General features: G+C 37.3%; 1 protein-coding gene and 1 long non-coding RNA gene across 2 annotated transcripts; one reads left to right on the top strand and one right to left on the bottom strand.

Moving 5' to 3' along the window:
• Positions 1 to 1,180: 1,180 nt before the first annotated feature.
• On the bottom strand, positions 1,181 to 24,945 carry LOC113676555 (peripheral plasma membrane protein CASK). Its single transcript, XM_027193225.2, has 29 exons — positions 24,562 to 24,945; positions 24,236 to 24,348; positions 23,571 to 23,621; positions 21,527 to 21,581; positions 21,054 to 21,131; positions 19,948 to 20,020; positions 19,134 to 19,236; positions 18,474 to 18,557; positions 17,393 to 17,484; positions 17,056 to 17,178; positions 16,372 to 16,452; positions 15,380 to 15,419; positions 15,235 to 15,263; positions 14,961 to 15,003; positions 14,533 to 14,654; positions 13,001 to 13,087; positions 10,598 to 10,681; positions 9,229 to 9,408; positions 8,633 to 8,711; positions 7,686 to 7,771; positions 7,344 to 7,412; positions 6,817 to 7,013; positions 5,986 to 6,032; positions 5,484 to 5,552; positions 5,312 to 5,392; positions 4,476 to 4,556; positions 4,031 to 4,233; positions 3,609 to 3,725; positions 1,181 to 3,315 (listed from the first exon to the last, which is right to left on the bottom strand). Exons 1-29 carry the CDS (start codon positions 24,609 to 24,611, stop codon positions 3,139 to 3,141), a joined length of 2,694 nt encoding a protein of 897 aa, XP_027049026.2. The 5' UTR covers positions 24,612 to 24,945; the 3' UTR covers positions 1,181 to 3,138.
• Positions 21,975 to 22,941, top strand: LOC149044140 (uncharacterized). Its single transcript, XR_016187666.1, has 2 exons — positions 21,975 to 22,103; positions 22,750 to 22,941. It is a non-coding gene; the product is annotated as an uncharacterized LOC149044140 (long non-coding RNA).
• Positions 24,946 to 25,640: the final 695 nt, after the last annotated feature.

Below are 25,640 nucleotides of genomic sequence, written 5' to 3'. Positions count from 1 at the left end.
ATTGCAATTTAGTCAGCACAAAACGTATGATGTTAGAATTTACCCAAATCTTACGCTGAATTCTCAGTGTTTTTTTCCTCGCCCCTCTAGTCTTTTGAGGTAATAGGTTCGTATACCGAAGGATGAAATCAAATTTCTCTGCTTTCTCAAAAAAGAAAGGTTGACCGTTAGTAACAATTATAAATAGAGTCGTATATCTAGATGAGATATTAAAGGCACTGTGATCTATTAAAAGCTCATTTTCTACTGTAAACAGACGGGCAACAAAGCAATACTGATATACACTTCCAATTTACTACCGCAGCAAGCACGAAAAGGAAACTGAGAGTTTTAAGAACGGGTTTAGGATATGTGATCTACCGCACCAATTCAACTCCTTAACCCTTTACGCCTTAACATCGGTACGCATATTCTCCACACTGTTCTCTATACCTTTTTAGAGGTGCTGACAAGGGGAATTTGTTTAACAATCAAGATATATATTCTCTAGAGGGTGGTGTCTTTAAGTGTGATTCAGAGGTGAAATTGCAAGAAATTAGATGTCAGTCACTCTTAGGGTCAAATGGTTTAACGCCTGTTACATAGTTCCTTCGCAGCCAGTGTTTGATCTCGTCCCGAAACACACGTTCCCTTGCCATCAGCTGCTTCTATCGGAACGACATCAGTCTCCCTTTGTTTTGAGTGCATGGTGGTCTTACTTAATAATGCGGCACTGCACAAATCAGACCTCGCCGTTTGTTTTCTAAAGCCAATCGCGTACCCATACAATGTTAGACACGTAGGTTCCCCGCGTGAATTTTCTCGGCGTTTTCACATTTGTGGGGGAGAGAGCCAGTTGCGTGACCAAATCAAAGGATATAACTGTTGCATTCACAAAGTTTTTAAGATATTCTCGTCTTCGCTATAAACAATCCCCACTTAGATTTTTAACCCTTCAACCTGTAAGAGTGACTAGCATCTAATTTCTCTTTACAATATCACCCCTGATTCAAACATTAAGGTCATACGAATAGAGAAATTGTTCACAACTAAAACAACTCTTGATTATTAAACAAATTCTCTTTGTCAGCACTTTGAGAGATGTATAATGAATAGTATGGAGAATATGGATACTGATGTTAGGGGGGGGAAGGCTTCAGGCAAAAGAGAAATTCAAAGAGGAAAAAAAACTACCACACTCTTCAAGTTTCACATACTTTAATGTACAGCGATCTCTTTACATATAAAACGAGAATGCATTACAAATACGTGTGCTCATCTTCCATCACGATTCAGTTTCTTTCAATTTTACATTTTTGACGTTATACACACCTTAGCCGCTTGTGTATTTCGACAGTAAAACATAAGGCATGAAATTATCCCATTCCACTGTCTTAAGGCAAATCTTTGTACAAATTTTCATAATTCACATCTACAATGAAGATAAGATAATACCTCGACGACTGAAAAGTCGGAAATTGAGCTTTCAATAAACGACAAAAAATCGTTATACCCTCAATTACGTGACATATGCCTTGATGGAAAATTATCTCGAGCTGTAGTCTTAATCTTTTCAGTCAAATTGTATCCCTGTATCAACCTACATGATCAGTTCAAATGAGGAGCCCCCCAATTGCTTTTTCAAGCCTCAACATCAAACCACATACAACAAAATGCAAAAAGCCGATAATATCACTATATGAGCTACTTCAGTTTAATTTAAAATTTAAGATTACTTTACTGAATTTTTCACAATAACCTGCATGTTTGCGTCTGATTTATTTGAGCGGTCACTGGGGAGCATTAATTAAGTTATTGTGATAAATAAATTAGGGATTGCATTTTACATACCGATTGAAATTAAAAAATGGAAAACAAGCTATGAATACATAACATAGAGACATTTCTCTCTTAAATATATATATATTTATGGGAATTAAAATAACAAAAACAAAACAAAATCATTGAGTTGTCGTTCTCAAAGCAAAAGAGTACTTTTAAAACGAGGCGCAAACAATCAGTTATTGAATCGATTTCAAAATTCACTTTTCACTATATATTAGAAAGAAAAAAACTAAACTTGATATCTTTGGTCTTTGCAATCGAAAAGAGCTCAAGCACATTCAAAAGTTATACCGATCTGCACTGCCTTTGACATCGAATATACAAGGAAGATCGCGCCAATCTACAGCCTGGATTCCACGTACATTCCACTTCCATTCTTCGAAAACTCGGATTTCTTTAAGATATCAATAAACAATTTACCTTGAGTAGTTATACAGAAAAGAAAATTTCATTACGTTTAAAAGTAAGTAACTGCAGCCCCTTTCAAAAGGCTCTCATTACTATTTATATTACTTTTTTTCCGTTGCATTTAATTTCCATAGGTCAAAAGGGCTGCTTTTCACGGGTTAAGCCACATGCAACCAAACAAAAGGTTTTTTATTTAAAGGTTAATCAAACTGACCCAATACTCAGGCGCACTGAAACGAAACACCGCTGCTCGCAACCAAAGTTTGGGAACAAGAAACAGACTCATTTCCTAAGGCAACCCCCTGGACACCAAACACTTAGTGGCGTTCAAACGAGCCTCGAAGGTTGAGATGATCATTATCCGATTCCGCGTAATAAAGGTAGCACGTGCATTAACGTAAAATTCTACTGAGCAACTATTAAGAAACGAGCTTGAAAGTTGTAAAAATTGGTAGAAAAATCCCAAGCTTTGGGACAATTGTTTCTTCCTAATTGTGCATGGTAAACCACACTCTCTGAGGCCTACCTACCCCTGCAATTATGCCTAGACTACATCTAATTTTAATCATTTCTTACGGAACCAATCCTGCACGATGGTGTAGAAATTTTCCCGCCTTTTCTCTCTCGCAAAACTCCGAGTGATATTGGCGTTTCCTGATGACTTAAGAATTGATTCTGAATGGATTATAGGGAAACTAGGCATCGAACACCAAAAGCTCTATTCCCTTACTAGGAGATGTATACGGTATGAATACTATGAATGACTGAGTAGGTTACGTTAACTAACGACTGGCGAGGTAGGAATGGGTCCAAGTACTGGAAAGAGAAGGGCTGGGTACATTTCGTTAGAGCCTGACCATGACTTGACTCATGTCGTTCGTAATCCTTGCGAGGGGTAGGATGGAGTTAATACACCCACGACACTGGCACCCACTGTGACGTTTTGTGCAATCGCTCGAGGGCGTCCTCCAGGAGGCGAATCGTGTCGTCGATATCATTATTAACGATTGTAAGGTCAAACAAGTGCCCGTAAGTCTGGCGAAGTGTGTCCGACTCTTTGGCAAGCCTCTGAAGACTTTCGTCCTATCGAGGGAGGAAAAAAAACAATAATTAAACAAAATTATAAATATTAAATTAAGCAAACGGTGCTGGTCAACGCAAGTTTTTGAAAAATTTGGTTCTCTTTACGGTGGCCAAATACGTTACCCACTCAGTTGTTAGAACCAAATTATCGCCGAATTGCTACCGACAAGATTTTTCGATTGCGAATATAATACTAAAAACTTGAGAACAAAAATGAATTATATTATCAAAATCTTTCAGAATCACTCGAGAATATCAGAAGAGGCACGATAAACTTCACTATTCAGACTTACAGCAACATCTCCGTTTGGCATGGGTGGGTTTCTCGTGTTGTCGTTTCCAATGATGGTTGGTGCGGAGATGAACACGACGTAAGGAGAGAATTCTGCGGTCCGAAGAACCTTCAGCGCCTGATAGAAAAAAGCAAAATTAGAAGGCCGTGGTAACAAAGCGGTTCATGTGGCATCTAATTCTCGGAACTACCTAGTGACAAAAATGAGAAGGCTGGTCGTGCGAATGTAGAAACTTAACATGTCACGTAAACTGCATTTATCGGAAAACGGACTTGAAAGGGGTGAAAAAAAGCGGTATTGTTTGGATGATGTAGATCTAATTCAGTTTACTTCCCCAAGTAACACCAAGATGATTACAGTTCATATGCCTCAGCGCTGAAGGACATAATCTTAACGGCCTGTCTAAAAGGGCCCTGATTTACCTGAGGTTCCACGTCGAGAATTGCTGTGAGACCCTGATTAAGGTTGTCCCTTATCGTGTCGAGCTTGGTGCCGTACATGGCGCCTTGGTGCGTCCCGTATTCCAGGTATTTGTTGGCCTCTATGTCCATTAACATATCCTCGGCAGAAACAAAGAAGTAATTTTTTCCATCCTCTTCTCCTTCTTTTGGCTCTCTTGTCGTATCTTTAAAAGAAACAGTAGAAATTATTTCACCGAGTCTCACAAGCTTCATAGTTCCTCGTCTCGATCACAACGTTTACTTTTTCGGGAACCTGAATGTATGCGAATGAAGTTTACTCATGCCTTGTTTGCGGATTTGTTACAAAAACTTTGTCCCTAAAATGTTTTCAGCTTCATACTAAAAACGGAATTTTAGCGAAGTTAATATGATCCACCAATGGCGAAGACAATAACCGTTTACTTACGTGGAATAGGATAAGAAAATCTTTCGGGAAATTTATTGATCAATGTATTTTTAATATGTCTCCTTCCAACGCCATGAGCCCCTGCAAAAAGAGGCCATTGTGTGAACAGAGTAATCATTAACAGAGTAAATAGTATCAGTTCCACTAAACTAAAGGATAAGAGCCAGCGATCATCACCGCTAGATCAAGCACGCTTCTTAGCCATACCACGCATTCAGCACTGTTTTGTCAATGATTACGCAGAAGCCTCAGTCGCAGTAGACATTTTCAATTATCTTTGAAGGCGTCTCTTAGCAACTGCACCGCTGACATGGAGCCAAAATTACACTGGGTTCGAGATAAAGCTATTTATGGCAGTATTTGGTGAGCAGCTTCTCCAGAGCGGGTAGAGGCGTTTGCTCTAAACGTAAACTCTGTACTTCAAATTTTGTTTTTTTCTTCACGAAATAATAACATGTGAAGGAAAAAACACCATACCACACGCCTGAAAGCAGGATTTTGGAATGATATTGAGGAATCTTCCTGCACGCCCGAGACCATTCATGAACAATATGCTCATCCTTACTCTCGTGTTTTGCTAAGTGACCCAACACCCAGGCTTTTCAATTGGACTACAGCACAAAGAAATAATTAAAGCTATCTTGGGGATTCAATCGGTCATTTCCAAGTTCCAAAAACCCTTACCTAGAAAATGAAGCTACTTGCAAAACCTTTGTTGTGAAATGAGTCGCATTTGCGCGAGGGTGAAATATCATTTTCAGATCAGAGGTTTTGCTTTCTAGGTCGTTTTGAAGAAGATGCAGTGAAGATCTCGGAAATGGTTTATCTATTCTTACCGAGAAGTACAAGTGCCTTTCGTTTAAAGTAATCCAGCCTGATAACTTCCTCATAAGTAACAAGATCAAGCTGATCGAAAACTAAGAGAAAAGAGAAAAATAATTGCATCACTGATTGTTCAATCCTAAAAATAAATCAATTCATGCCAGTAAAACGCACACTAGCGCTCACCTGCATTGTGTTTAGCCACATACTTATCACGACTGCTTTTCTTTTTCTTGTTAAACCATATACAAGTTGCTGAAGGAAAGAAAAACATATGTCACTCAAAGATAAAGATAATTATTATTACAATAACAAAAAAAGCATCAACAATAATGATGATACTCTCCATCATAACGATTAAGACAAATTATACAAATAATATGAATATCAAAAATAATAATAATAGCTGAGAAAAAGCAAGAAAATCAAGAGCAACAACGACAAAACCCAAGAGAGAGACTGGATGAAAGAAAACGGTCTAAGTTTGGCAAAAACAATACAGTAATCGCAAAGAGCGCCGGGCGAACTCCTCACTCTTCAAATTATAACTACACCTGAGCTATAATTTGCAGCGCTATGAATTAACTATGACATCTTTCCTTCATTATACCCTTTCCCACTTCTGAGGTACTAATTTCAGATCGTGATCCAGGCCGTTAATTGAATAAATCCAAAAACACATTCTTACCGCCATTCTGCTTCCTGGCTTTCTCCGCTGCTAAACTCGACACTCTCCTGCCAAAAATTAAATGGAAGATCAACATGAGGCACTACGGTTTAGACGCAGGTTTCACCTTGTTCATCCTTCCCGCAAGTAAGTTTCAACACTTCTTTTTTTCTAAAGAACACTTCAAAGAAACTACTCCGAAAAGTTTGTTCCTATGTTTTACCTTTTTTTTTTTCTATTTCTTGAAGTGTTCACAAGCATACCCTATTTCTTTCAAATATACTGTGGGTTTTCTGACATCTGCTTGTGTAAGATGCCCTGTAGAGAATACTGCCTACGCCACCTGTTCTTCATCATTTTCTTTCTATCTTGCATTAGCTTCTTAAGTGATTTCAGTTCAATTTCAAGCGATATTAAGTTATACGGCTTCCAATTATTTGGTAGTATATCCTACTGACTGAGTGGGAGGGCCAGGAGGGCCGGAAGGGAAAATACTTGGCTCGACAAACGTACCGAGCAACACGTGGTCTGAGTCATGACCGAAAGCAAAATATTTTCACTTTTCACCCGACCTAACTCAGCCAGTATAGGCATTTATTATATGACCATCGTTTCCTCTTTTTCTTCCTTTCTTCTTTTAGTTCGCAGCTCGCAGGGCCGTACGGCGTTGTATGGTGCTGCTCACGCCATCGCATGTGCTGTTCACGCCTTCGCATACGCTCCTCATACGGGAACACAAAGACGTGCAGAACCTCATTGGTCATATAATAACATCACAGACGTGATAATGGGATCATCATACGACGGTAACTAACTCTTGGACAAACCACTCAAATCTCCCGAAATACTTACCACTCTTGTAGCTCGGGCGACGGAGCGAGTCCTGCGAATCCGGTCTTATCGTCAGCCTTGACTGCCTGCCACCAGTAGGGGTCAGTTTTACTTACGACTTGGATAATATCCCCACAAGCAAAGGTTAACCCGGCCTGTTGGCACGGAATCAGGTCATCCCCACGAGGGTCGTAATCAAACAGCGCCCGCACAAACACCTGCAAACAGCAGCGGTATGCAAGTAAGCCGCATATCAAGCAAAGTCGAGAACTTATTATGCTTCACAACTAAACCTCTGTAGTTAATTTTCAGCTAGCGTAATAAAGGTTCATCGCATTGAAGTATTTGTTTCTTTTTTTATTTTTCATCATTTTGTATGGTTTTTTACTGAAAAATATTCTTATGCACGAATTTTCAACCCTGAGTTTACGTGAAACGATCGACGTCGCATGAAAGGCACTGTTCTAGTGACATAAACATCATGCATTTACAACGGACTAAAAATATTTTGTTCCATTCTTCAAAGATCTTTTCCACTGCACACTTACTTCAGAGACTTGGTTTAAATTTCTTGAGCTTGGCACAATCTTGAACGTGACATTTCCACTCGCTTGACGCTGAGAGATGAAGACGAAAGAAAATCGTCTTTTGTCAGTTTCACAGTAAAGCTTTGGTCACTAAACCCTAACATCGATCAACAGCTAAGTTCTCCTTACAGTGGTATTGCTGAATCAAACGTCATGGTCAGGAGAATAAAGAAATGATCGCTAGATTGTGCAATAAATTCTCCCTGTAAGTTCTACAAATAATGTGAGGAGAAAATGCGTCCAGATCTCTGGGTGTGAAGAGTCAAAAGCACTGTGGGGTATGGTGATTATTGCATAACTCACCAAAATAGCTTGTAGGTTTTCGACTGACTTCTCTGCCACGTTAACTCCATTGATTTCGCGAATTTCATCTCCTGGGTGAAGTGTGCCTACATAGGGAAACAAAGAATTCGCCATTAAAAAGACCTGTTTTGCGAGTAAATTTATCGATGAAGGACAGTAGAAAATATGTCTAATAAACAACGGTTCACTCTCCAGATGGTTGAAGCAAGTCTCGTACACTTAAGTGATTGTCTTGTTTCCAATTTGAGGGGAAGGATTTTGGAGGAGGCTGCTTCCTACAACACAGGCTTCCCGCAGAAGTAAGCGGGTGACCCGAGGGCAGCCCATAATCCCCTTCATATTATTAACCTGACACTAGGAAAAAGATCTAGTGTCACCCAGATTGTTATTTTCCTAACGTTAGAGAAGCAAATCATTTCGCGCATGCGCATTGAGCCTTCAAAATTAAAAGGAAACATCATCAACTGTGGCTGTACCTGTTCATTTACGCCAAACGGTAAAAAGTGTTTCAAACTTTCGACAACCAGACGAAAATATAGAATGAAATATTAATTAACGTAACGGTTTATTTCGGATGTCTACATTGCCTGGCATACGAAAAGTCAAGTTTTAGCAAACGCTTTGTTGAGCTATATATCACTGGACTTTTAACCTGCGTGTAGCCATACCCGCCCCCCACCAAGGTGAAACGGAAGGTTTCACCTCGCGAGGGAGGGTACAGCTACACGTAGGCTACAGGCCTTTGTGTTTTAAATTTTAATCTAGAACACGTTTATTACAGTCACAATCTAAAAAAAAAAAAAGAATCTTATCACAGGGGGCAAATAAATCACGGCGGTCATATGAAAACTTTAACGACAATGATAACAAGAGTTACTTTGGTTCGGTTTGAACGCGTTGTTTACAGCTTTGCTGCAATTTGCTGTAGACTTCAAAAAAACACAAACCTTGTCTGTGGATCATTCCTCCGTGCATGATTCTGGCGACAATACACCTTCCTTCTTCGTTCAGTTTGAGAGTAATTCCCTGAAGAAGAAAATCATACAATCAGGGAATGAACACATAAGTATCGGCACCATGCAATTTGAATTTACTCGACCACAACACAAACAGATTAAAAAAAAACATTTCAGTTGGAAACGAGATTCTATCTCTCAGTTCAGTCGCCAGACGACTCTCTGAGCTAAGAATAGCTGAAGCCTTGAAAATTACACTCAAAAAAAGTCTGGCTAGAGAGTACATTTGCGCCAGTTAGCTCCTACTTACATACAACGAAAAAAAAAATTGGTCATTGTTGAAGAAGCTACGCTTCGGTTTGGGCATCATGAAAAATTTTCCGTAAGATGTGTCTCATTTACCATTCAAACCAATCTTTGCCATTCTAAACAATTCTGGTTCGCTTTTAGTTTGCTTTTACCTTTTTCATGTTCTAGTACATGAACAAACTTTTATTTTTTGGGTTTCCTTGTACTCAAAGGAAATTCTCTAACCCATCAACTCGCAGTTAACGATAAGGCCGCAACGCGTGCACTTGCACCCTTACCATGGGTTCGTTGAGATTTTTATGAAACTGAACGAGTCGAACACGGGTGAGTTTTTCCGGTCTTTCGCTCACAGATTCCTCTATTCTGCCATTATATCCAGTGCTGGTATCAGCATGATACTGGTTTACTTCCTCACCCGTTGAGATTTTCAACACTTCATCGTGAGACTGAAGCATCGCCTGGAGGAAGACAAAAGTTTCACCAACACAATTCAGATCACTTCAGAAAAAAGATACTTCTTCAAAGTTGCAACAGAAATCATAATAAATCTCACAGATACGAAGAATATAGTCTTCATAGAACAAATTGGCATTGTCCAGCCGATGACTTAATTTGTTCATAGTTACAAATTTTAAAATGACTACGGGTTTATCATAAACTCCAGGACACACAAATATACTTTTTCAGCTGAAACAACAACTGGCTGGATGAAAATTGGTAAGATTACCGAATAAAAAGTGCATTTAAGTTGCTGGGATAATGAGCCCCTTATTTAGCTGCCGTTTTAGAGAAAGGTAACTAAAAGTAAATTTCATAATGAGGAACACTATTGTTCCAGAGGTCGTATCTTCAATTCCATAATCCATGTTAAGTTTAAACGTAATGAAAACAAAACATGGAAACAAATTCAGGGAGGGCAGAGAGGGACTTTTCTGACATCAAATCACAGTTGTTTTGGACTAATGATCAACAACAAGTTATTATTTGGATCGTAGTACCATCTGACCAAAGTGAAAAAACTGCTTTCTGCAAAAAGTTGAAGGGGGAAGGATCACGTTATCACATAATCTGAGCTCACACAGCCGCTAAGTTTATAATCCGATTATACAGTAATTTACCGATTGTAAAAACCACCCAGGAATGCCTAGAGACTTCTTGGGATAACCAGATGAAAACAGCATTCAGTCAGTATATGGGGTTTTTAGAAATTTTTGAAACACTAAGCTATAAAATGAAACCGTGGATTCTTTTCCATGCATTTATCCGTCAACATCGCAAATTAATGGCTCATCTCTTGTAGTTACACATTGTGACATATGACACTAAAGAATTTCTTCACAATCAAACCTTTCCGCTAATGCGTGACATAGAGGACAGAAGTTTCGAGAGATACAGAGCGTGTCGTTTTTGACCCTTGTTCAATAATAAACTGACTTAACGATCCCCGCATCTGTTTCGCTAATTGAGGAAAAAAAAACCTCTTTTGCTATCATTCTCCTTCCGTAAACTGTTTCAAGATACTCTTCGATTGAAAAGTAAATTTGCATATCAAACGCTTTTAAGTATCACAAAAGAAAACACTTGCATCAAATGGAAATTGATATGCGGTGGATTCCATTAAGATATTACATTCATTTCATGGCTTACCATCACATGCGGGTCTGACAAGATGTTTTGCAACTCGTAACAGTCGTCGTCGTCTTCGGCCCTGAACTCGACCAGGTCAATAACCTGTGGAAAAGGGAATACATCGGGCGATGTAAGAACGACGAAAAATGAAAGAGAACCTACTCATGCAATATCACCAGAGCAGGATACAGAATAGTGCTGATTACACAGTAAGCAAAGGTAACAGCTAAAAAAGGAAAATATTTAAGATATAATAATGAGGCTGTGATCGAAAAGAAAATTCACCGGATGAGCTAAACCTTCTTTCCCATACACGTGACGAAAAGACGTGGGTAGCATCAAATCGCACGCGAAAAATTGTACGACCACACCTTAGTTATTTCATGTATGACTGGGCGGCTTACTAAGAGATTATCCCTGACTGTCATTGAAATCTTTCGATTGTCTTTTGATCAATAGAAAAGGAAACATTTGGATGCAAACCAAAAAACAAAACAAAGGACGCTCTATTATCCTAGAAAATTGTAATTTTGAGTACATATTTATTGTAGATTTCAAATAATCGGCCCAAGACAAATGGACGACTTTAAAGTAAAGATTGTTAGTCTTCGTGCTTGAGTCTTTTACGGAAATAGGAATCGTAAGAGAAATCCTGATGTAAACGTTGGAAATTCTTTCCTTGTGTATATCATATTAGATGCACAGAGGGAGCGTCCCCCTTTAATTTGATCTGACCTGCTGTATCAGGCGCAGTTGAGAGATAAAAGTAGTCTTTGACGAAGGCAACACTCGAGCTTAAGTTTTCATTACTCTCTGCCTTACATCTCTCATTGTGTGAGTTCCGAATAATTTGTATTCCATTTCATAATATCCCCTTAATGCCAACTTTTTTAATTCGAATGACTCGTCCGCTTGGAAAAGGGATTGACATTGCCACAATGCCGGAGTAGTTTAGAGATATTACTTTTTGGAAACCACTCGTAGTGAAAGGCTAAAATCCGATAAACATGAGCAGAAACCACTAGAAACATTGAGCAAGGTGTCAAAAGGAAAAAAAAATTTGAAATGGTCTCAAGTATTGGGTAACTTGAAGGATGTACGGATAACAAACAAAGGATGTACACATCCCTTGAGGGCCAAACTAATGGAACTTATCCTAGTTGTTTTAACAGGAAGTGACACGGTACATTGTGAAGTTACAACAATATTTTGTCTACACTCCGTGGGGGAGAAACCAATGCCTATCATCAACTATGATCAGCCTAGGGCTCGAATCCAGATCCCTCAATTCACCCTCGACATCACATCAATGTTACCGTACTTTCAGCAACAGTTCATAATGTGACATCAATGAAAACGTCAATAAGGACAAAAACCCACGTATGTGAAATCACTAATTAACCCAATCACTGTCAAATTTGTATCAATTTCTGACGTCTTTCTAGCAGTCTTTGCATGCCCCTCGGCCGATGAGAGAGCTTCCTTTAGCTTCCCACCAATCGACTATGATTTTCAGCCATTCAGTTTAAGTTATTTGGACACCCGAAAGGAAACGAAAACAAAGGCTTAAAGTAAAGAGTAAAAAATTCCGCTCATTTAAGAGGGAGTGGGCAGCTTTGCAGATATGACTTTTCTTCTACTGAGTGCTTTCCGTGAAGCAGTGATTATGTACCTTTAAATGGATGAGCTAATTAATTAGTAAGTTAAATAAAATTTCCAAAAGGAAAAAATACACGACCAGAAATAAAGTAATTATGATAACGAGAAACGATTTAAAAGGCTCAGCAGCCATTTTTCTCCTAATCCTTAAATTTCAGGAAGGTCTTCAACCCCACTGAAATCTTCACTCTTTTCACAAGAATAACACATTCTGGAACCGCCGTACTTGGGTCGAAAATGGCTAACAAATAATTATTAAGAACCGGCAAAGTAAATACTAGTTGATGATTTGATAGATTCTCACTAGTGACCGACAAGAAATCTGAGAAAAAAAAGCACACAGACTAACCTGAAGCAGTTCAGAGACCAAAACGTATATTATTACAATTTCGCTAACGACAGACTTAAAGATACGGAGAACAAGCGGTAACACGATACAATACGCTTCAATTCATGTTTTGCAAAATTTAATGTTCGACATTACAAACAGTGAAGACATACTCAGTTCAGAAATAAACCTTGAAAAAGTGACACCACGATGTTAACACGATAATAACGAATTTTCCTATTTAAAAAGGTTTCCTCTTTGCTGGTTTGTTACATAAGCAGCTCCGGTCTTAAAAAAAAACGACTTCACAAGCGAAACTTGTACAGAACACAAAGTGTATCTCATGAGGCGGAAACATATCAAGAAGATTTTGAAGTGTGAAGCGCGCTTGATCGAATAATTTCAAATGTAATTTTGAGACAGATTTTCCTCACCTCTTTAGCGTCTTCTACCGCGTTAGGAGAACATGTCGATGGACACGAACGATTCTCATCCGTCCATTCCTGGCTTCTGTCGTAAACCTGCAACATGACCGGGAAAATAATGGATATCTTTTTCTTTTTTCTATCGACAGCGTCAGGGCCAGTTTGTGGGCTTGGACGGAATCAATTATTAACCAGAAAAGATAACATTTGAATATCGAAAGCCACAATTTCCACTAATCTACGAACTAGTAAACTATATTTTCATTAAGATTTCGTAGGATAAATTTCGCAAACAAAATGATAAATTTACTTCCGACGAGAACTCAGAACCAAATCTTCGCTTTTGACAATAATCACAGAATACGACTGGGATTCAAAGTGGCATATGAGGCGGCTTTGAGGAAAATGTTTTCAATCTGCATTTAATGATTAATTCGTCGACCCACTTATATATTTTATCACATGAATATGACACGGACATGCTGCAAACCAATTTGATTTAATTTGTTTATTTGATAGAAAAACGTGAACCACCAACTTCATAGGACAGCTAATTAACATTTTATCTGTACACAGAGGTTTTGAAAAAAGCTTTGTTTCTTGTTTGAAATGCAACGAATTAATGGATTATAAATGACTTGTCAAGATTATGCCAACCTCGTATAATCAAAATTCTTTATAAACCAAAAAGAAAATAAATTTCAAGTCTATAAAATTACAAATAACGATATTTAGTGTGCGAGGAATTTATTCTGATTAATTTGCTTTCCGGTTTTTTTTTCATTGTTTTATTTCTTCTTTTTCTCCAGCTTTACACTTTTTTCAAATAATAATTAAAAAAAATTAAAACCTCACAAACGAATTCCAAACCATTTCGCGTCACGGATCTGCATAAAATTGCGCGAACAACGCTACATGTAAATCGCATATACCCGTACATTTTGTCTCTGTTCCAGCTGAGACCCCTATGGCGCGGGAAAATGGATGCGCGAGAACCGGCTACAATCAGAATTTGCTTTCAAATTATGCCGAAAGCACACACTTCCAGATTGGAAGATTGTGGAGGAAAAATTAAGTGTTATTGGTTTTTGATTGATAATAAACAGCACTAAATTAAAAACACTTTGATAACAAGTAAGGAAGCGATTAAAAAACTGATCTCAACGTGGCCTCGTTCGTCTGAGAGGTTTCAGAATGTCAAGCGCGCATAGCTAACCAAAAGTAAAAGGAACACACTCCCCTATGCTAATCGACTTGTATCTAAAGTGTTAGACGCTACTCGTACCTAATCCCCGGAGGAGCATCAAGGCGAATGACAAGAGGAAAAAAAGGGAGAGATTTCTAATTCGCTGCAGTATCGTCAACCGTTTCTTTACGGGTTCTTCCCATTATTTATTTAATAGTTTACGGATCTTAACAGAGCACACGGGCAGTAACTGGTATTTCATTTCAGCCTTGTTACACCCTTTGTGCCGAGCACTCTTGGGACACGAGTGTAGAATGAAGTTGGGTTAGAGTGACTTCACAAATTGCATTCTCACCTCTAGTAAGGCTTGCAACGTCTGATGTTCAAAGAAGTTCTGTAAAAAGTTCACATCATCTTCGCTTGCTCCGGCGAGAACTTGAATCTCTTCTAACGAGTCAAGAAGCTGACCGATAGCCCCTACGGATGGAGAGAGGTGTGACGGAGATGAGTCGATTGAAAACAAATTCGATCAAAAGTTATTCCGTTATTGCATCGCACATCCTTTTTGCACATAATTTTCACGCATAAATGGCGCACACACATTTACAAATAGCCTCCTAAGAGAGGAAGATAGTTGCTTCTCGTAAATGAACACAAAAATGGACTAATTTATCGGGAAGTTCGATCGATAGCATACATGTATTTCGATGTTGGGAATTCATATGGATGGCTGAGAGTTAACAGAACGAAAGGGAAAAAAAAGGAAAAGGCAGTGAGTCACACCTGATGCAGACAGATCATCGTCTTCGCAATCAAAAACATCATCCTGTAAAAAATTAAAGGTTCATCATGCGATGATATGAATACTTCATTTATCCTATGAATTCTTAAGTAACTTTGTACGAGATACGATCTCTAAACCACAACAGTCACAACGACGAGATCGCTGCTGTGCAATCATATCAATGGTATCTACCAATTGTTTTTCTTTCTTTCTGCACAAATCACAACAATCTACTGAAACTATATATTGAGGTGAAAGGAGAAATTTCAATACCTGAGATCCGATGACGTCTCCGTTTGCCACTAAGAGATGAAGAAAAAAGTAACAGATATGTTAAAGAAAAAGGGCACAACACTTTTAGGCAGCTTATCACAACTAGAACTTAAAAAACACAGCTCAGTCAATAAGGGCATCTTACCTGGAAACTTTCTGCTGGCAACAGCAGCTAAGATGGCTCCCTATAAGAGAGAGACACACTGATTAATTTCCTCTAACTCTACAAATTGCCTGTTTTTTACATGCAGACAACTGGTGGAAACTGACATAAATATTATATAAAATATACCTAAAAATTGCTGATTAATTATTTCATTTACGCTTCAACAAATGTTCCGAGCAGTCCATTACTGATCCTGACCTGGGAATGTCAAGCTCATACAGCTGTGAAACACATCCACATCACTAGTCTTACATTTGTGTATAACTTAAAATCACGCATTTCTGATAAGAATTGCCTGAGCTTTTTCTCCCAAACAATTTGATGGAGTCTATGGCGTCATCACTTTACTACTTTACTTAATAAAAACCTACATATCCCTCAGAAATGAAAAGAGCTGTTCTAAAACAGTAAGTGTCATCTTCTTGCATAAACTTCCTATCACGGATCAAGGCAGATGCACTTTAAATTCATAGTGTGACGTTAGAGTCGTTATAAGCACACTTCCTGTTAAAAATTGCTGATTAATTATTTCATTTACGTTTCAACAAATGTTCCGAGCAGTCCATTGCTTGTTGACTAAGTATGGTAAACCAGCAGTTGTTTATAGGCTTCGGTTTTCTTTATTCCAAATTTTGAAACCTAGAGGACTCAAAGGCTAATCAAAGCAGTGTTGAGAAGAATTTTGATAACGTGACAAAATCTTGCGTGACATTAAGTCGCATTCGTTTGATAGCCTCGTTTTAAATTGTTATGAGCTGGAAAAGCTCTTAACAGTTTAAGAACAAAAGAACGAGCTGGATACCTTTTCCGCTTCAAGACCGCGTGAGATGTAACCAGCATAATACACGGATTAACCCTGTTGGTTGAGTGAGTTATTTGGTCTACTGAAAGAGTGGAATTATGTTTCCCACAGCAGTAAATTTGTATACATAAATTACTTGTACAAATTAAAATGACTGTATTCTTATCACCTTTAACTTTCTTCTTGCATTAAACTTCTTCATCTCATCTACTGAATCCTGAAGGTGAATTCTCTGTGGTACATTGCGATTCTAGAGAAGAAAAAAATATATAAATCACTGTTCAGTAATACAAAACACTTTATTAACCCTAGCTGTGGTTGTTTTCAAGTTTTTGCATAATCACAAGGATTTTATCGTTAAAGGATTGAATAATTTGGGACTTAATCTTCTTAGAGAATGGCTTCTAACTAACCACTGACTGCAAAATAATACAAAGGACAACACACTTTTCGTGCTAAACACTTGGGTGTGAATGTACAATGTACAGTTCTAACCCCTTAAAAGTTACTGTAAAATTCCAAAATAATTACCCTCATCATTCAGTGAGTACCTCAAGTACATAAACCCATTTTGCCTGAACTGAATAATATTCATAAAATCCATATGAAAAACTTCATATGCTATTTGAGAATTGCAAATTTTACATCCACTAGCTTTTCTTTAGATGCCAATCTCCATCAGCTGTGCCACCCCTTGTATACTTGTGTTTTAAAAATATAGTTAGAACTGCTTTGGTGCAATTCCAATATTTCATTGGCAATGAAAAGAGACAGACTCAAATTTCATGAAGTGTGCTGTTATATAGAAACAACTTGTCAACTTGCAATGGTAAACCTTAGAGTTAGTACATACATTAAGCCAAGGATGTTGCAGTGCTTCCCTTGCTGTCAGTCTATCATTCTGATCCTGGGCTAACATCTTCTTCACTAAATCTTTTGCCTCATCAGATATGCTGTCCCAAATTTTTGGTCTCATCTACAAGATGCCCAGACACAACTGTCACCATACAAATGTTTAAAACATAACTTGAATCAAATTCATCCCATAAATTAGCACCTTTACTTCCCCTACTGGAGTCAATGAAATTTGGTTTTTCTTGTTCAATGAATTATTGCTAGTCAGCTTTTTGTTCAACAACAGGAAGTAAAAATAGGCCTTAATTTTGACACATCTTTTGTTATTAACATACCATGGGTATGCCCTTCTTGATGGATTCGTATACTTTTTCTCCAGTTCCTTGGAAGGGGTATGATCCACTCAGAAGAATAAAGAGTACAACACCTAACACAGGAATGAGAGGCAGTCATACATTAGAAGGTATTTAATTTCAAAAGTTTGTTCTAGCAAGGTACAACTTACTGTTCTTTTAAGGGATAATCCACTGTTTTCAAATTTTCATTTATGTAGCAAAACTGTGGATTACTGTATTCTTCATTAATTAACATGAAACAAGACTGAATGGAGTTGTACAGGCTTTAAACATAATGGTTTTAATGCTGCCATCAATCATGCAGCTGAACTCCCAGGGAAACAAATGCTGTTTAATAGAGTTGAAAAGGTAATGTTTCTGCATTTTCATTTAGAGAATTATAATCCAATTGTTTCTTTCTAAAATTTAGATGGATGTTATCATTAATAGTGAATGAAAGCATCATGAACCATACAATTCCCATGTTCTCAAAAGGTGCAGTGACATGGCTGTCTAAGATACTCTTGATAGATTTATCACATAAACTGATAATCTAAGTTTCTAATACATGTAGGTTAAGAAGAGACTGAAAGCAGACTCTAGAGCCATATCAAAATTGACACTGAAAGTGCATCAAAGCAAGAGATCCTGGATAAATGTTGCAACAAAGAAGGGCTGACTAATGAGGATTATTCCATTTAAAGGTTTCCAAAGTCACGTAAAGATTTATTATTGTAAGTATATTTACTTAGTAATAAGGGTAATCTACTAGGCAAAGATTTAAAGATTTACTCTTATCATGGAAGAATTGTTCTTGATAAAAAAGGCTGGGACAATGATAACAAAAGTGAACTGGAATGCTCAATACAAAAATGACACAGATATTTGCACTATCTTAAAAGTGTTAACAATGATTTCTTGCTCAACTGACCCAATTACATAATTTTTTGATGCTGCTGCAGAATTTTGACTTATTACTGTTACCACTAAGTAGAAGAAATACTGTATCACCATTGTAGCGATTTATTTTTCAGTATCATTTCTTCCAAAATACTTAAAAATGAGTATTACATCTACTTACCACATCCCCAAATGTCTACTGGTTTACCATACTGTTCCCTGTTTATCACCTCTGGAGACATAAAATGTGGGGTGCCTATGCGTCCTTTATCGAATCAAACCAGCAAAAAGAAACAAATAAACCAGTTGTCACTCCCACTATGGAAACAGTGAACAGGTTAAAAGGAGACAATCATACTGAGTTATAACTTTAACACTGTTGGTGGACACAAACACTGTCCAGGAAAGACAATGTCTGGTCCACAGTCCCTTTTTTTTTTTGTTTGGGGGGGGGGAGGGAGGAGGGGGTGTAGGAGGGGAGTTGGGCTGTAAAATAAACAGTATAATAAAATTGACAGGGCTAACCTTCATGGGTTTGTCACTAAAAGATTTCCAAAGTGATAGAGATCTCCATTTATAGAGTTGACATGGTTTCAATTTCATACTTAGAGGAAGGGGAAAGAGAAGTTGGGGAAATCAACCATTTATAAACCCCGCAAAATAAATTTACTTCTCTATGAGAATATGAGTAAATTTTACTATGCCACTGACAATAACTTGTGTACTATAACTAAATGTGAAAGTAACACAAATTTTTCAAAGCAAGTTATCACATTCATCAGTGATCTTTTGATAAGGGTTTCAAATGATAAAAGTAAAACGCCATGATATTTTCTCTCACCACTTGTGACATAGCCTTCCTCTCCAATTTCTACAGCCACCCCAAAGTCAGCAATCTTGATTGGTGCTGAATTCTCCTTACTTGCCAACAGAATGTTGTGAGGCTACCAGGAATAAAAATATTGTGACATTCAGTCAAAATCCAGACAAGTGATACTGTTATCATAGTTAAGGCACACTTATATTAATATGTGGGTAAAATCTGGTGAGTTTCTGCAAGATTTTCCATTTGATTTTTACATTATAATAGTCCTGTAAAGCTCTATTAACCTAGTCACTCACAGGATCTAAAAATCAGTTTTCCTCATTTTTAACTCTAGGAATGTGATATTGAATCCAAAATATCCATTTATTGGTATTTTTTTTTCTCATCTCATCCCAGTCTGCTTGAAAATGAATTTATATTGTACAGAAAAACATGTATTTATCTTGGGTCATTCCCAGGAATGAAAAGGTTGATGAAGTTGAGATGGTTGTCCCTTTATGGTGTTTAGTGAGACTTGTACAGAGGTTCCCGTCTGTCCCTCCAATATAGGATGAGAGGGTTGTCAGTCACGGCAATGGATCTTGTAAACTACCTTGTCTGTTGTTTAGTTCATAAATGTTGTAGCATAGTTATTGGTCATGAATGTACAGAAAATGTTATGGAGAATAAACAAACTAATGTTCATGTGTAAAGGGCCACAGGCTGTAAGATCTGTGTGATGGTTTTGCACATGCCCCTATGGTCACCATACTTGTTGGAGTTTTACTGTAATAACAATCAAGAGTCAGAATACACTCTCAAATAATCAGCAAGTTAATCCATATCTTACCTTAAGATCTCGATGTATGATTTCATTTTCATGACAAAATGACACTGCCTCCAAAACTTGTCTGAGATAGTGACTGTTGATTCAAAATTATAGATAGCACTTACTCCAAATGTAAAGCAATGCATACTTCATTGACCACTCTCCCAAAGGGACTTTTTAGAGCCAATAAAAACAAATTGGAAACAAACATTTTAAGTTAACATGGTGTTTAAAAATCCTTATCAATAAAGGGCAAAATTACTGAGCGCTGATTGGTTGAGAGAGGGCATTTTTTCTTAATCGAGGGTATTTTTAGTAATCAAGAGAGGGCATGATTACCTGTTAATGATTGGCTAATCTGTTGCATAGCAACCGTTCATTATCTTGAAATTTGTTAAAAATAGACTGCGCGCGTGATTTTCCTTCGTATAAATTTTGCCCTTTATTGATAAACAAGTAATCCCATGAGACCTCGTACTATTAAGGATTAATTGCACTTGAGTTTTCAAAATTTTCTAAAAAAAAATTTTTTGGAAAATTTTGAAAACTCTCGTGCAATTAATCCTTAATAGTACTTGGCCTCATGTGATTACATATACTAATCAGCAGGATGCAGACCATTTGGCTATATAATGTACATGTAAGAAGTGCAGCCAAGGGGTTGAAGTGAAGACAGACTAGAACAAGTCCATTCAGTTGTGAAGGGCTTGAACCTGGTACCACCTGGGCCTGGTTGTTCCAATGGTGGTGCACTTTCCAAAGGATATGTCACTATCCAGTAGATAATTGTAATAAAACATACTGTGCAATCCACCAGATAGAGATTTATTCAGTGGATAGTGTTATCCACCCTTCGAACAACTGGAGCCAGATTACAAGCCCCCCACCTTTGCCAACCTTGCCGCACTGCCTTCACTTCCATACTCCAAGGCATACTTTTTTCTTGAATAAATTCGCAACATGGAGTGAGATTCAATAATTTTCTGATTTCCACAATAAATTCATATAGTTATCATCATCATTATTATTACCATTAATTATCTTTGTCACTATCGGCATCATCATTATCACCATTGTCATCATCATTATCACCAACTTCTATTATCAAGATGAATTTATCTTCTCACCTTGCTACAGCTTCACTGTAAACAAAACCCGCATGGACACGATTCACTATTTCAAAACACAAATCAGCACCATCCAAACTGCAAAATTAAATGTAAAACACTGCATTCGAAAAATGAAAAATGATATAAATTGCTGTAATTAAAATAAGCATGTTTGATATTTTGCCCTCTACACAAACACACATAAAGCTTCAAGATAAGAAACAGCTCTGAACAATTTGTTTTCATTATGTAATACAAATTATCTGGGCATATAATTATAACTAATTCAGCCTCTTGAATGTTACAGAATTTCAGTCTCACTTCATCTCAACTCAAGAAGTGTTTCCCAGCATTTTGACTCAAACCAAAAAAGGGAAATTACTATTTGCCAACATCTAAGTACATCAAAAGTTACATCAACTAGTGAGAAGCAGCATGACTACATACTGTGGTTGCAATTAATTTCTGTATGTGGCTTTAAAAATACTCACTATTCAAAAACCATGTATATATATCCACTCACAGAGTATGCTCCTATGATTTCAACTGCAGAAATAAAAAGTCAAAATACAGCTGCAGCTCTCAATATTGTAGAACATTGCAACATTTCTCAATACTGTTGAACATCTATATGAAATAAAAACATTTTCCCCTTAAAAGTGCACAGCTGTACTCTAGCAGTACCCAGTGGTCCCTAGTGCCTTGCTTTTGCTCTAAGGAATCTTTCTTTCTTTTCCCATGTACATGTAAAGCATATGCTGGGCACCTTTGGTTTCGCATTGGGCTTTAAGCACTGGGCTCCCTTTAATTTTTCTTAAAGCACAGCCATGAAAGTCTACCAAAATTTTGTCACCATGAAAAGACATCATATGAAGTAATTTTTCAATAAATGATAGAATTTTAAAATGTCCAAAGGAAAAAAAGTAAAAATGAAGCAAAATAGTATGGGTATCATAACATGTTCCCAAATATAATGTTTTTCCTACTCATTGCAGAAACCCTGTATTGTATAATCATGCATTATGGCCCAGAAAAAGGGAATGTTTGAATTCAATCTGCAAGAACACAGTATGTATCACGTTTTTGTTCCTTTATCATTCTGACTTTTAAATAAAAAAATTTAAAAAATGAAATATTTGATATATATCATTATCAAATTTAAACAATACTTATAAAGTGGTAATCAAAATAATGAGTCACTAATAGTAATGATAATAACAATATGAAGAGGAATAGAGTAGATACTAAACTACATGAAGACATTTATATGTCTGTCACGATATAAATGGTCAGAGTTGTTCGCATGAAAGAAGTAAGCTGATGACATCGATCTACACTAAAAACAGTTCTTCATTGTTATGATTCACAAAGTGATGACGCAGCCATTGTATTTTAATGGTTCATTTAATCCTTTAACTCCCAAGATCTAATTGTTAATTCTCCCCTGTAGCTGCTACACATTTCCTTGTAAATTGGTTATGAGAACTTGGTGCTAGATCAAGATAGCAGCTTCTATCTGATAAGTTTGAATATTCTCATTACCTGTTTGCTGAAGAATGTATGGATATTGTAGGGAGAAGTTTTATGTTAATCACTTCTGGGAGTTAACGGGTTAATATTTTCATTCATTTACCACTTAAAAATATGCTGGAGTCAGAAAACCATGCTCTGTCTTAAAGAATTTCACATGGAATGTATTTTTATTATTCCACAGTGCTGTGATCCTCAGTACTACGGCACTACAACCTTTGTGAATCTAGTAATCAGCATTGAATCGACTTGATTATGTCAATACCAGAGTTTTAAAATCTTCCATGTGCATTTTCTAACCAATAGTATGTGCATTTATTTCCCACAAAATCTTTGTCACCATGAGTTCAGCAATAAAACACTCTTTTATCATCTGTATCTGACCATTAATTTTGCTGTTTACCATTCTATTAGTTCAATGGCCACTTTAATGCAAATTCAATATTCTACAAGATTTGCATGTACCTGTACCAAAATAAAGTCTGACAATCACGGGGACCAGCTGACATCTAATGCACAAGTCTTATTTATTTACTTGGAGGAAAAAATGAAATAAATGCATTCTTTACTTGGAAAAAGAAAATCTCATTTTAAATTTGAAATTTTAGTGCTTTTCCAAAAGACCAATCAAAACTTTTAAACCATAGATGGAAAGAATTAATCCATTAAGAAATGTCTGTATTTCTTATTATTTTTTTTTGTTCTTCAGAAAAGCAAACTCTTGAGTCTCACTTCACTCATAGGATTCAAATTGAATATTTTAACTAAATCTAAACGAATTGTGAAATAAGAAATAAACTTAGATCCCACGGATTACGACTTCAATCAAATCAGCGGTGGAATATACATTGTATCTACAGCAGGAAAACTCTGCGAGCAATTGATACTTGTTTAAATGGTATAATGCCCAAACAACAACAGCGGACACCTAAAAAGCATGTCGCCAAACGAGCGGAAAATTTACATGACAGAAGTTTTCCTTACTCATATCCGTTTATACTGTACCTATATGAGGATGCCGCAATTTCTGGCAGATGCGGGCCTCCCTCTGTAAATCTGCGAACGATGAATTAAAAAAAAAAAGTTTAAATATCTTTTCAACGTAGAATGGTAGGTTACTTTCTGATGAAAATTTTTAACGCGTAAAGAGAACGCCTTGTGGGCTCTAGAAGGCTCAACCACCCTGAAACAGAAAGATGCGAAACCACCGGAAAGAAGGTTTGAGAAATACAAACCGCGTGTCTAGAATTAACAACCCCTTCACTGGATATCTAATAACATAAGAGGACATTTCTCGCATCGTTTACTGTTCCCTGTATCTGATAAATAGCGCGAGGAAAAATATTTCAATTCACCCTGACGTGCATGTAGTCTTCGTTCGTTTGCCTAAGGAACATTTTTATTGCTTTCATTTAGAGGTCTATATGGAAAAACACATATTAGAAGAGCAGATTTAAGGCAATCGAACCTTAAGTATTGCATCGGCAAGAAGTCAATAAAAAATCGAACGTTAAATTCACGTTCAGTTCGGTGTTCTTCAAACTTTAAGCATATGCAATATCAAGATGCTTTCATTACATTAGATTTAAACATTAGCAAACCGGATAACAACCAAAATCCTCTTGCACCTGAATATTATGCATAAAATCAGCAAGATAGCGGCATATTACCTTCTTCTGTAAGACCACTCGAGGAGGACATTTTTGCAATATCTACAATTTTCACCGCACACACTCGATCGCTTCTTTTGTCGAAACATCTTCGAATAACACTGAAAGTACCTCTGCAAACAAATTAATAGGTACGCTTTACACTTCACAACATTCGACGGTAATACAAACTACACATTTTTAAGATATCGACAAGGTAATACAAGAAGATAAGAAGTCATAAAACCAAGATTAGGCAAACACGCAAACATTGGTGATTCGCAATTGCAACTGCCTGTTACATTTGGTTCTCGAACGACCTTTCAGATATCAGCAAGAATACTAACTTTCCGATTTGTTCTTGAAGGTCGAACCGCGACGGAAACCCGTTTTCCATGTCAAATACAGACAATTTCCTTCCCAAATTTAAGTTTCTAACCGCTGGATTTCAAGACTTTCGAGCCGATAGCCAAAAGAGCATGGCTACAGTAGTTACGTTCGGTGCGCGAAGGGAAAATGCCTTGCCCAGATCAGATGAAATGACCACTATAACAGCTGTAAGCTTGGTTACGCAGCTGCTTGGTAGCCACGCCAAATCTCAAATTCCCGATCGTCTCCTCCACAACCCTAACTTACACGCTTATAGTTAACCGCAAAAAGGAACCTAGGGTTATTGAAGTGACCCGTGAAATCAATGTAAATTAAAATTAAGATAGGATTTGAGTATGTCTAAATGAAACGCGCGTGATTTTGCTTGTTTGTCTGTTTAATCGTGAAAATCCATTAGTTTAATTCTTTTGCGCCAAAAAGTCTCAAGTTGTTTGTGTTCGATTCTAGAAAGCTCCAGCCTGAATGATTTAGCTACAGAAAGGTCAAGACTAATCCAAGTATTGGCAACTAAGGACTGAACGATGCCGTAAAAATAAGCTGCTCATAGCCATTTTAAATACTTCGATCCCCTTTCAGACGATGACCTAAGGTCTGTGAACGGACAAGTCTGTAATGACCCCCAGGGGACAGCCGACACTTCAGAAAAAGACCACGTACGTATCAAACTTCGTTCTGAAAAGCCCTGGAAACGAGGTTGGCTCGCATGCACAAACGGTTGCGATGTGTAAATTTGTTAAAATGAGAAAGCGACAAGAAAGGGCTAACGCTAGAACGTCAGCGTTAGAAAATTTTTACGGTGGTCAAATTACATTAGAAACTCAGTTGATTACACCAAGTAATCTCGTAATTTACCCCCCACCGATGCAACAACACAGTACAAACTTACGTTTACATCCTTTTTTACCAAAATTAAGAAGGATTATGATTCGTCTATAATAGCTCTTATTCGACGTGCATTCATATATATTTGACAATTACCTCACTTCTAATATGACAATTAGATTACTTTACTTCTAACATGACAATGAGATTAGCT

Source organism: Pocillopora damicornis, chromosome 6, assembly GCF_964200805.1.
Source record: "Pocillopora damicornis chromosome 6, jaPocDami1.2, whole genome shotgun sequence".
Classification (NCBI taxonomy): Eukaryota; Metazoa; Cnidaria; class Anthozoa; order Scleractinia; family Pocilloporidae; genus Pocillopora; species Pocillopora damicornis.
The sequence above is the reverse complement of the archived record's forward strand: the minus strand, read 5'-3'. Positions and strand labels throughout refer to the sequence as shown.